Here is a 12728-nt window from a genome sequence, read left to right on the forward strand (position 1 = left end):
ATCACTCCACTCCCCTCCCCTCCACTCCTCTCACACCACTCCATTCCCCTCTGCTCCATTCCCTCCATTCCACTCCCCTTCCCTCCCCTCCCCTCCACTCCGCTCCCTCACACCACTCCATTCCCCTCGCTCCACTCCCCTCCCCTCCCCTCACATCACTCCACTCCCCTCCCCTCCACTCCCCTCCACTCCACTCCCCTCACACCACTCCATTCCCCCTGCTCCACTCCCCTCCCCTCCCCTCACATCACTCCACTCCCCTCCCCTCCACTCCCCTCACACCACTCCATTCCCCTCTGCTCCATTCCCTCCATTCCACTCCCCTTCCCTCCCCTCCACTCCACTCCCCTCACACCACTCCATTCCCCCTGCTCCACTCCCCTCCCCTCACATCACTCCACTCCCCTCCCCTCACACCACTCCATTCCCCTCTGCTCCATTCCCTCCATTCCACTCCCCTTCCCTCCCCTCCCCTCCACTCCACTCCCCTCACACCACTCCATTCCCCCTGCTCCACTCCCCTCCCCTTCCCTCACATCACTCCACTCCCCTCACACCACTCCATTCCCCTCTGCTCCATTCCCTCCATTCCACTCCCCTTCCCTCCCCTCCCCTCCACTCCACTCCCCTCACACCACTCCATTCCCCTCGCTCCACTCCCCTCACACCACTCCATTCCCCTCGCTCCACTCCCCTCCCCTCCACTCCCCTCACTCCACTCCCCTCCCCTCCCCTCCACTCCCCTCACACCACTCCATTCCCCTCTTCTCCACTCCCCTCCCCTCCCCTCACATCACTCCACTCCCCTCCCCTCCACTCCCCTCACACCACTCCATTCCCCTCTGCTCCATTCCCTCCATTCCACTCCCCTTCCCTCCCCTCCCCTCCACTCCACTCACTCCATTCCCCTCGCTCCACTCCCCTCCCCTCCACTCCCCTCACTCCACTCCCCTCCCCTCCACTCCACTCCCCTCACACCACTCCATTCCCCTCTGCTCCACTCCCCTCCCCTCCCCTCACATCACTCCACTCCCCTCCCCTCCACTCCCCTCACACCACTCCATTCCCCTCTGCTCCATTCCCTCCATTCCACTCCCCTTCCCTCCCCTCCCCTCTCCTCCCCTCCACTCCACTCCCCTCACACCACTCCATTCTCCTCGCTCCACTCCCCTCCCCTCCACTCCCCTCACTCCACTCCCCTCCCCTCCACTCCACTCCCCTCACACCACTCCATTCCCCTCGCTCCACTCCCCTCCCCTCCACTCCCCTCACTCCACTCCCCTCCCCTCCACTCCACTCCCCTCACACCACTCCATTCCCCTCTGCTCCACTCCCCTCCCCTCCCCTCACATCACTCCACTCCCCTCCCCTCACACCACTCCATTCCCCTCTGCTCCATTCCCTCCATTCCACTCCCCTTCCCTCCCCTCCCCTCCACTCCACTCCCCTCACACCACTCCATTCTCCTCGCTCCACTCCCCTCCCCTCCACTCCCCTCACTCCACTCCCCTCCCCTCCACTCCACTCCCCTCACACCACTCCATTCCCCTCTGCTCCACTCCACTCCCCTCTGCTCCACTCCCCCTCATGCCACTCCATTCCCCTCTGCTCCACTCCACTCCCTCACGCCACTCCACTCCCCTGACACCGCTCCCCTCCCCTCTCGCCACTCCACTCCCCTGACACCGCTCCACTCCCCTCTCACCGCTCCACTCCCCTCTCGCCACTCCACTCCACTCCCCTGACACCGCTCCACTCCCCTCTCGCCACTCCACTCCACTCCCCTGACACCACTCCCCTCCCCTCTCGCCACTCCACTCCCCTGACACCAGTCCCCTCCCCTCTCGCCACTCCACTACCCTCCACTCCACTCCCCTGACACTGCTCCACTCCCTTCTCGCCACTCCACTCCCCTCTCGCTACTCCCCTCCCCTCACGCCACTCCACTTCCCTCATGCCACTCCACTCCATTCCACTCCCCTCCCCTCCCCTCACGCCACTCCACTCCCCTCACACCACTCCCCTCCCCTCCGCTCCACGCCACTCCCCTCCCCTTGCTCCACTCCACTCCCTCACGCCACTCCACTCCCCTCTATCCCCCTTGCTCCACTCCACTCCACTGATGCTGCTCCCCTCCCCTCCCCTTGCTTCATTCCACTCCCCTCCCCCACACTCCATTTCCCATCCCTCGCCCCAGCCCTCCCTATCTCCACTTCCCTCAGTCTATTCCCCTTCTTCACTTAATTCCACCTCCTCACTCCCTCCCTCTCTCCCCTCCCTCCCCTCCTTCCCTCACACCGCCTCCCTCTCCTTGGGATTGAATCTTGGGCTGTCAGGGAGGGGATGTGTGGATGGAATGGAGGGGTTGGTATTCTGCCCCACTCCCCTAGCCCCCAGTGGGTTTCCGTTCATGTCTCCGAACACTCACTATGATCTGTCACAGTAGCCCAGTGTGTATGAGATTACTGCATCATGTTGTGTTTGTCTGTCTGTACAGTATCTACAGGCTGTTGTCAGGGAAGTAAATCTTCTTGTCATATCTCCCTTTTTATTTCTCTAGGTTACCAGGCAACCATCTCTGCACCTCACATGGTAAGTGATGGACAGACATACATATCCCGTTGGAACCATATACTGCCCATGGGTCTGAAACAGTTGCTGAGGGAAGGGAATGTCTCGCTGAGCAAGTGGGCATTACAGGGGGTTGAGCTGAATCTTCACTGAACCCTCTCAACTCCCCGAGCAAGAGATGCACCAGGCTGAGTGTGTACATTCTGCTCATGGTTCAGGAGTTGTTAAAGTGCCAGGTCTACAAGAATCAACTCCCCAAGCAAGAGACACACCAGGCTGGGCGTGTACATTCTGCTCGTGGTGCAGGAGTTGTTAAAGTGCTGGGTCTACAAGAATCCTTGGGCTTTACTGAGATGGATAGAGCTGTATGCACTACTGTTTGTAGCATTTACTGTGTAAGGGCATTGTGTGTTTCCATACCAGGCCGTGATACAACTAGTCAATATACTCTTCACCACAAATCAATAGAAGTTTGTCAAAGTTTTAGAAGTCATGCCAAATCTTTGCGAAGTTCTAAGGAAGTAAAGGTGCTGCCATACTTGCTTCATAATGGCCCTGGCGTGCTGGGCCCAGGACAGGTCCTCTGAAATGATAACCGAGCAATTTAAAGTTAACATAAGAAATAGGAGCAGGCATTGGCCATCTAGCCCCATTCTCCCTGCTCTACTATTCGGTAAGAAAGTGGCTGTTTGGCTGTGGACTCAGCTCTGCCTGCCTTTTCCCCATAACCTTTAATTCCCCTGCTATGCAAAAATCTATCTAAATGTGTCTTAAATACTGTATATTTAATGAAGTAATCACTACTGCTTCCCTGGGTAGAAAATTCCACAGATTTACTACTCTGTGGGAAGAGCAGTTTCTCCTTATCTCTGACCCAGATCTTCAGGCTATGTCCTCTAGTTCCAGTCTTACTTAACCAGTGGAAACAACATTCCTGCCTCTGTCTTGTATGTTTCTATAAGATCCGTTCTCATTCTTCTGAATTCCGGTGAATATAGTCCCAGGTAATACAATCTCTCCTCAGGTTAACCTCACCACCTCTAGAATCAATGTCTACACACCTCCAAAGCTGGTACATTTTTCTTCAAGTAAGCAAACCAGAACTAAATTCATTCCCTCGAGCAACAAAGGCCAGCATTCCATTTGCCTTCTTGATAACCTGTTTCATGTGTAAACCAACCTGTTGTGATTCGTGCACAAGCACTCCCAAGTCCTGCACAACAGCATGCTGTGTTCACCATTTAAATCATACAGTAATCTGTTCTTTTATTTTTACTTCCTAAGTGGATGACCTCACATTTCCCACCATTGTACTCCATCTGCCAGACCGTTGCTCATTCATTAAACCTATTTAAATCTCTCTGCAGACTCTCCACATCCTTTGCATAATTTGTTTTTTCTCCCCACTCAATTAACAGCAAACTTCGATATGCTATATAGTCGGCCCTCCTTATCCGCGAGTTCTGCATGCGCGCATTCAACCAACCGCGAATCAGGAAAACCTGGAAGTTCTCTCTCCAGCACTCGTTGTTCGAGCATTGTTCGCCTTGCATCTCGTTCGGTCGCTACTTTGTTTCTGTGAAAAAATGGCTCCTAAAAAGCAATTATGTGGTCAAAGCAATTCCTTAAAGGCTGAGAGTGCTGTCTCTCGCCAAGAAATTAGAAATATTAGATCTTTTGAAAAGTGGCATGTCGCATTCCGAAGTGAGCCGCGAGGTCGGTAAAAACGAATGGAGCATTCGTACAATAAAACAGAAAGAAGCTGAAATTCGGTGAAGTGTTAGTGCTAGGGATGGCTGGCTAGCTATGTAAAGCGCTACAGCCTTAAGAACTTAAAGATCACGGGACAATCGGCATCGACTGATGCTGAGGCAGCATCAGCGTTCCCAGAGGAACGACGATGTTTGCCTTTGTACTGAACATGTACAGACTTCTTCTCATTATTCCCTAAACAATACAGTATAACAACTATTTACATAGCATTTACATTGTATTAGGTATTATAAGTCAACGGAACAGAAACACTGAGGGTGGCGGGTCCTGTGCTGCCCTGGGTCCTAAAGTCCACCCACACTGAGACAGGTTAAATAAGGGACTTGAGCATCCGCGTTTTTTGATATCCGCGGAGGGGTCTCGGAACCAATCATTCGCGGATAAGGAGGGCCGACTGTAATCAATTCCCTCTTTTAAATCGTTAAGGTATTTTAGGAACTGTCATGGGCCCAACAACGACCTTTATTACACTCTTCTCACTGCTAGCCACCAGCCAGAGAAATACCAATTTATCCCAACTGTCTGCCTTCTAACCGTCTACCCATGCTAATATATTATCCCCCACCCCGTGCATCCTTATCTTAAGGATATGTCATTTATGTGGCCCCTTATTGAATGCCTTCTAAAAATCCAAGGAATATAATATCCACCTGTTCCTCTCTATCCACTGTGCTCAACAGATATTCAAAGAACTCCAGTAAGTTTGTTAAACAGGACCTGCCCTTCATGAATCCATGCTGTGTCTGCTTGATGGAACCAGCTCTATTGAGAAATCTTGCATATTTCTTCCTTAATGAGAGCTTCAGGAATTTTCCCTACTACACATGTTCTGCTAACTTGCCTATCGTTATTTGCCTTTTGCTTGTATCCTTTTTTTAAACAGTGGCATGACATTTACTGTCTTATCTGCTGGGACCTGTCCAGAGTCCAGAGAATTTTGGCAAATTATCACAAATGTGTTTATCATTTGTTTCTTTCCATGATTGACTAGGCAGAAATTTCAACAGTGGTTTGCCATTGCCTTCTGTTGCCACAGTGCTCATCTAACTAGAGCATTTGACCTCTACTGCTGTTCCCGATTGGGAATCATACACTGGACGTCGCCCAACCTTTGCTGCCGTTGTACAAAGACAATCCTCCACCAAAGCTTGGGATCCATCTCCCTGCTGCCGGAGACTGCAGTGATTTTAGGTGACACCACCACCATTGGTCTGGTTATTTTTCTGGCACCAAACACTCGCCATAGACAGAGCTCCTTCAGTGAGACAGGGTGCACCCGGACCTAAGTCCTACGTGAAGGCGGAGTTGTCTTGGGTGGTAGAAGCTATATAATCACTATTGGCATTTCCTGATATTTAGTCAGGACCCAACCACCCCATACACCCCAAGACATTCTTAGAAGAACGCTGAAAATATCATATAGAGATAGGGTAACTATTGAGACAGTACTCCAACGTGCCCATACAAAAAGATCTTTAATGAGAACATTAACTGAGAGGAAACTTAAATTCCTGGGCCATGTCATGAGAAAGGGAGAAATAGAATACCTAACATTACAAGGCCGTATGCCTGGGAAACGCGGAAGAGGAAGGCAAAGAAGAAAATATATGGACACTGTGAAAGAACTAACAGATCTAAGTGTGTGAGGTATCATTGACGCTGCGTGGGATCGTTCGATGTAGAAAGCTATGATCCCCCAAGCGTGTAATGCGCAAGGCATATGACGAAGAAGAAGTTGTTTATCATTAGATTCTTGAACAAAAAGGGATAACTATACTCACTTGCCCATCCATTGAAATGCTTCCACAACCAATGACCTCACTTTAGGGACTCTTTGTCTCGTCTCATTTCTCATTATTTATTTATATTTGCATTTGCTCAGTCTATTGCCTCTTGGACTCTGGTTGATCTTCCATTACTCCTGTTGTAGGTTTCAATTGGTACATTTAATGTCAGAGAAATGTATACAATATACATCCTGAAATTCCTTTTCTTTGCAAACATCCACGAAAACAGAGGAGTGCCCTAAGAATGAATGACAGTTAAATGTTAGAACCCCAAAGCCCCCCCAGCTTCCCCTTCAATGCATAAGCAGCAACAGAGCAACGATCCCCCCTCCCCTACCAGCAAAAAAAATTGGCGCCCTCCCCCCACTGAGCACTCAAGCATGCAGCAAAGCATCAATAAAGTCACAGACTTGCAGTACCCAAAGACTACTTGTTCACCCAGTAATTCGACATACCACAGGCCCTCCCCCTCCCTAATAAGGGAAAAAGAGGTGTCCCTGTTTCACAGCGAGAGGGTAGACATAATAAACAACTCGCTGATTTGCGATGTTAGAAGTATTGCATCTCTGGGCACACAGCTAGCAGCCAGCTTGCTGCTTTCGATCTTCCATCTCCCACGATGCACCAGGGCGGCACCGATCTCAAGTCCACTCGCCTCTGGAGCCACGAGATCCAGAACCCTGAAGGCACGCTCTTCTAGGCTGTGTCCTTGGCATATCGAATAATGGCCAGTTGTAAGACCCCTATTCCTGCAAAGAACCAAAGTCAGCGTGTAACTTCAGGTCAGGGAAAAAAAATAGAGATATTGAAGATAGAAATAGAGCTGTTTCCAAAGATGCAAGCAAAAAAAGTTGCCATTAGGTGCCATAGTCCTCTAAGCTCTTATGGTTACTGTTCTGTGGATTTACTGAGTATGCCCGCAGGAAAATGAATATCGGTTGTATATGGTAACATGTATGCACTTTGATGATAAAATTTACTTTGAACTTTGAGCTTTATGGGTTGAGCTAAGGAATAGCAGGGGTAAAAGGACCCTGATGGCAGTTATTTATAGGCCTCCAAACAGCTGCAGGGATGTGGACTACAAATTACAACTGGAAATAGAAAAGGCTTGTCAGAAGGGCAGTGTTATGATAATTGTGGGGGATTTTAACATTCGAGTAGATTGGAAAAATCAGGTCTGCACTAGATCTCAAGAGAGAGAATTTGTAGAATGTCTGCGAGATGGCTTTTTAGAACAGCTTGTTGTTGAGCCCACTAGGGGATCGGCTGTACTGGATTGGGTATTGTGTAATGAACCGGAGGTGACTGGAGAGATTGAGGTGAAGGAACCCTTAGTAGGCAGTGATCATAACATGATTGAGTTCACTGTGAAATTAGAAAAAGAGAAGCCGAAATCTGATGTGTCGGTGTTTCAGTGGAGTAAAGGAAACTACAGTGGCATGAGAGAGGAACTGGCGAAAGTTGACTGGATAGAGACACTGGCGGGAAAGACGGCAGAGCAGCAGTGGCTGGAGTTTATGCGAGAAATGAGGAATGTGCAAGACAGGTATATTCCAAAAAAGAAGAAATTTTCGAGTGGAAAAAGGATGCAACCGTGGTTGACAAGAGAAGTCAAAGCCAAAGTTAAAGCTAAGGAGAGGGCATACAAGGAAGCAAAAATTAGTGGGAAGACAGAGGATTGGGAAGTCTTTAAAACCTTACAAAAGGAAACCAAGAAGGTCATTAAGAGAGAAAAGATTAACTATGAAAGGAAACTAGCAAATAATATCAAAGAGGATACTAAAAGCTTTTTCAAGTACGTAAAGAGTAAAAGACAGGTGAGAGTAGATATAGGACCGATAGAAAATGATACTGGAGAAATTGTAATGGGAGATGAGGAGATGGCAGAGGAACTGAACAAGTATTTTGCATCAGTCTTCACTGAGGAAGACAGCAGGATACCGGACCCTCAAGGGTGGCAGGGAAGAGAAGTGTGCGCAGTCACAATTACGACAGAGAAAGTACTCAGGAAGCTGAATAGGCTAAAGGTCGATAAATCTCCTGGACCAGATGGAATGCACCCTCGTGTTCTGAAGGAAGTAGCTGTGGAGATTGCGGAGGCATTAGCGATGATCTTTCAAAAGTCGATAGATTCTGGCATGGTTCCGGAGGACTGGAAGATTGCAAATGTCACTCCGCTATTTAAGAAGGGGGCAAGGAAGCAAAAAGGAAATTATAGACCTGTTAGCTTGACGTCGGTGGTTGGGAAGTTGTTGGAGTCGATTGTCAAGGATGAAGTTACAGAGTACCTAGAGGCATATGACAAGATAGGCAGAACTCAGCATGGATTCCTTAAAGGAAAATCCTGCCTGACAAACCTATTACAATTTTTTGAGGAAATTACCAGTAGGCTAGACAAGGGAGATGCAGTGGATGTTGTATATTTAGATTTTCAGAAGGCCTTTGACAAGGTGCCACACATGAGGCTGCTTAACAAGATAAGAGCCCATGGAATTACAGGAAAGTTACATACGTGGATAGAGTGTTGGCTGATTGTCAGGAAACAGAGAGTGGGAATAAAGGGATCCTATTCTGGTTGGCTGCCGGTTACCAGTGGTGTTCCACAGGGATCAGTTTTGGGGCCGCTTCTTTTTACATTGTACATCAACGATTTGGATTATGAAATAGATGGCTTTGTGGCTAAGTTTGCTGACGATACGAAGATAGGTGGAGGGGCCGGTAGTGCTGAGGAAATGGAGAGTCTGCAGAGAAACTTGGATAGATTGGAAGAATGGGCAGAGAAGTGGCAAATGAAGTACAATGTTGGAAAGTGTATGGTTATGCACTTTGGCAGAAAAAATAAACAGGCAGACTATTATTTAAATGGGGAAAGAATTCAAAGTTCTGAGATGCAACGGGACTTGGGAGTTTTCGTACAGGATTCTCTTAAAGTTAACCTCCAGGTTGAGTCGGTAGTGAAGAAGGCGAATGCAATGTTGGCTTTCATTTCTAGAGGAATAGAGTATAGGAGCAGGGATGTGATGTTGAGGCTCTATAAGGCGCTGGTGAGACCTCACTTGGAGTACTGTGGGCAGTTTTGGTCTCCTTATTTAAGAAAGGATGTGCTGACGTTGGAGAGGGTACAGAGAAGGTTCACTAGAATGATTCCAGGAATGAGAGGGTTAATATATGAGGAACGTTTGTCCGCTCTTGGACTGTATTCCTTGGAGTTTAGAAGAATGAGGGGAGACCTCATAGAAACATTTCGAATGTTAAAAGGCATGGACAGAGTGGATGTGGCAAAGTTGTTTCCCACGATGGGGGAGTCTAGTACGAGAGAGCATGACTTCAGGATTGAAGGGCGCCCTTTCAGAACAGAAATGCGAAAAAATTTTTTTAGTCAGAGGGTGGTGAATCTATGGAATTTGTTGCCACGGGCAGCAGTGGAGGCCAAGTCATTGGGTGTATTTAAGGCAGAGATTGATAGGTATCTGAGTAGCCAGGGCATCAAAGGTTATGGTGAGAAGGCGGGGCAGTGGGACTAAATAGGATAAAATGGATCAGCTCATGATAAAATGGCGGAGCAGACTCGATGGGCCGAATGGTCTACTTCTGCTCCTTTGTCTTATGGTCTTATGGTCTTTATTATTACTTCTGCCAGTTATTTTGGTACCCTGGGATGCATCCCATCAGAACCAGGGAACTTGTCTACCTTTAGGCCTACTGGTCATCGCTACCTCTTTAGTGACAGTGATTGTTTCTAGGTCCTCACCTTCCTTTGCATCTATAATATCTCTCTTTGGCATGTTAGGCATGTCCTTCAACGTGAAAACCAACACAAGATAGTCATTCAAGGGCTAAAAATACAGGTTAAAACTTTTAGGTCCAGCAACTACCATAGTTTATATCTGTAATACAGAACTACAGGTTTCCCCCGCCATCCGAAGGTAGAGCGTTCCTATGAAATGGTTCGTAAGCTGGAATGTCGTAAAGCGAAGAAGCAATTACCATTTATTTATATGGGAAAATTTTGTGAGCGTTCGCAGACCCAAAAATAACCTACCAAATCATGCCAAATAACACACAAAACCTAAAATAACAGTACAGATAGTAAAAGCAGGAATGATATGATAAATACACAGTCTGTATAAAGTAGAAATACTTTTCCACAATCATTGCCTGCACTGTTCTCTGTAGCGAAAATCTCATGCAAGCGCTCGCGACAGAAACACGGTGTAAGCGCCGTCGGCAGAAAATCTCACGCAGGCGCTCTGGGGAAAAACACTCTCTCCAGTAACCTTTAAGCTATGAAGCACCTAATTAATTAGCTTGTTTATTTCAGTTTTTTTCTTAAAGATGTGCTGTGTGCCTCCCGGCTACCGCTGCGTTCTCTGCGAATCGGTATCTGTCCGCGGCCTGGGGGTTGGGGTGGTGGGACACTGGGGTGTCATCTCATCGTCGTCTGTTTCCATCAGGGCAGGCAGCTCATCTTCTCCTATGACTGCCCGCCTCGATGTCGAAGGTCGAGGTTGGTCGTCTGCTGTGGCTGATGTGGAAGGCTTGAAAAACGACAGTATGCTTGACTGCTGAGCCTCGTGCATTTTTCTATCATACAGTTCTTTGTAAGCACTCAAACCATCCTGCAAATATGCCCTAAATCGACGTACCCTTTCAAAATTAAAGTCGTACTTTATCATTGCAGCGAAAATCTCAGGCAGTTGCTTCACATTCAGTTCCGGGACAACTTCACTTTCGGTCCATTCGCTACTGCATTCAGTTTCAATTGTTATCTTTTCCTTTTCCAATTGCATCAGCTCTTCACCTATCAGTTCTTGGTCATGGGATGCCAAAACCTCTTCAACATCATCTTCGTCAACTTCCACAAGCCAAACTCACTTTGTCCTTCCTTCGTGCACCCCGATCAAACTGCTTAATTATGTCTAGTTTTACACTAAGTGTAACACCCTTACGAGCTCTTTTAGGCTTTTCCAATACCTTAGAACTCATCTTGCAAACAGCTGCTCACAGGCACGTGTTTAAGCAATGCCGGTGAGAATGCCATTCCGAATCCGGGGGAGGAGCGGCTGCTTGGGGCCTTTTATCGTAACAGTGAAAACACCTTCTGTTAGCGAAAACAAGGAACTAATATAGGTCTTTCGTAACAGTGAGGTTTGTAAAGTGAACGTTCGAAAAGCGGGGGACACCTGTATTCTGATAACTAGGGATCTGTACTAATCTGTTACAGGTTAACCTGCAAGTGTAACTTTTGTGATTTCAGCCAACAGCGTTTCTGGTTTCAAATTACTAACGTAAAGTATAAAACAGGTGAAAGAAAATATCGGAACACTGGAAAACGATGCTGGGGAGGTAGTAATGGGGGACACAAGGAAATGGTGGACGAACTGAATAATTATTTTATATCAGTCTTCACTGTGGAATACACTAGCAGTACGGTGGAAGTTCCTGGTGTCAGGGACATCAAATATGTGAAGTGACCATAACTAGAGAGAAGGTTCTTGGGGAAACTGAAAGGTCTGAAGGCAGATAATTCACCTGAACCAGATGGTGTACACCCCAGAGTTCTGAAAGAGGTGGCTGATGAAATCGTGGAGGCATTAGTAATGATCTTTCAAGAATCGTTAGATTCTGGAATGGTTCTGAGGGAATGGAAAATTGCAAATGTCACCCCAAGAAGGGGGAGGGTCAGAAGAAAGGAAACAATAGGCCAGTTAGTCTGACCTCAGTGGTTGAGAAGATGTTGGAGTCGATTATTAAGGATGAGGTCCCAGGGCACTTGGAGGCACATGATAAAATAGGCCGTAGTCAGCATGGTTTCCACAAAGGAAAATCTTGCCTGCCAAATCTCTTGGAATTGTTTGAAGAAATAACAAGCAGGATAGACAAAGGAGAATTGGTTGTTGTGTTCCTGGATTTTCAGCAGGTCTTTGACAAGGTGCCACACAAGAGGCTGTTTAACAAGCTACGAGTCCAGGGTATTACAGGAAAGATGTGGCTGATTGACAGGAGGCAAAGTGGGAATAAAGGGAACCTTTTCTGACTTGAAGCCATGATTAGTTGTGTTCCACAGGGGTCTGTGTTGGGACCTATTATTTTCACATTATATGTCAATGATTTGGATGATGGAATTGATGGCTTTTTGCAAAGTCTGCAAGGTAGGTGGAGTGGTGGACAGTTTTGAGGAAGTAGAGAGGCTACAGAAGGACAGATTAGAAGAATGGACAAATGGCAAATGAAATACAATGTTAGGAAGTATATAGTCATGCACTTTAGTACAAGAAATGAAAGGGTTGACTGTTCTCTAAATGGAGAGAAAATACAAAGGGTTTTGGGAGTCCTTGTGCAGGATTCCCTAAAGGTTAATTTGCAGGTTGAGTCTATAGTGAGGAAGGCAAATGCAATGTTAGCATTCATTTCAAGAGGACTAGAATATAAAAGCAAGGATATAATGTTGAGACTTTAAAAAGCACTGATAGGCCTCACTTGGAGAATTGTGTGCAGATTTGGGTGCCTTATATTAGAAAAGATGAGTTGAAACTGGAGAGGGTTCAAAGTAGATTCACAAAAATTATTCACGCATTGAGTGTCTTGTCTTAT

The 12728-nt window shown here is 47.4% G+C and overlaps 1 protein-coding gene across 5 annotated transcripts in view; it reads left to right on the top strand.

Moving 5' to 3' along the window:
* LOC134349322 (protein-L-isoaspartate(D-aspartate) O-methyltransferase-like) overlaps positions 1–12728 on the top strand; it is a 50475-nt gene that overhangs the window by 26481 nt on the left and 11266 nt on the right. For all 5 annotated transcript variants that reach the window (XR_010018647.1, XM_063053449.1, XM_063053471.1 and 2 more), the window contains one exon: positions 2561–2592. Coding sequence is in view for 4 of the 5 variants with exons in the window: in XM_063053449.1 (XP_062909519.1) it covers positions 2561–2592 (32 nt within the window). In the remaining variant the exon portion in view is untranslated. The remainder of the gene's footprint in view (positions 1–2560; positions 2593–12728) is intronic.

This window comes from Mobula hypostoma, chromosome 1 (genome assembly GCF_963921235.1).
Source record: "Mobula hypostoma chromosome 1, sMobHyp1.1, whole genome shotgun sequence".
Classification (NCBI taxonomy): Eukaryota; Metazoa; Chordata; class Chondrichthyes; order Myliobatiformes; family Myliobatidae; genus Mobula; species Mobula hypostoma.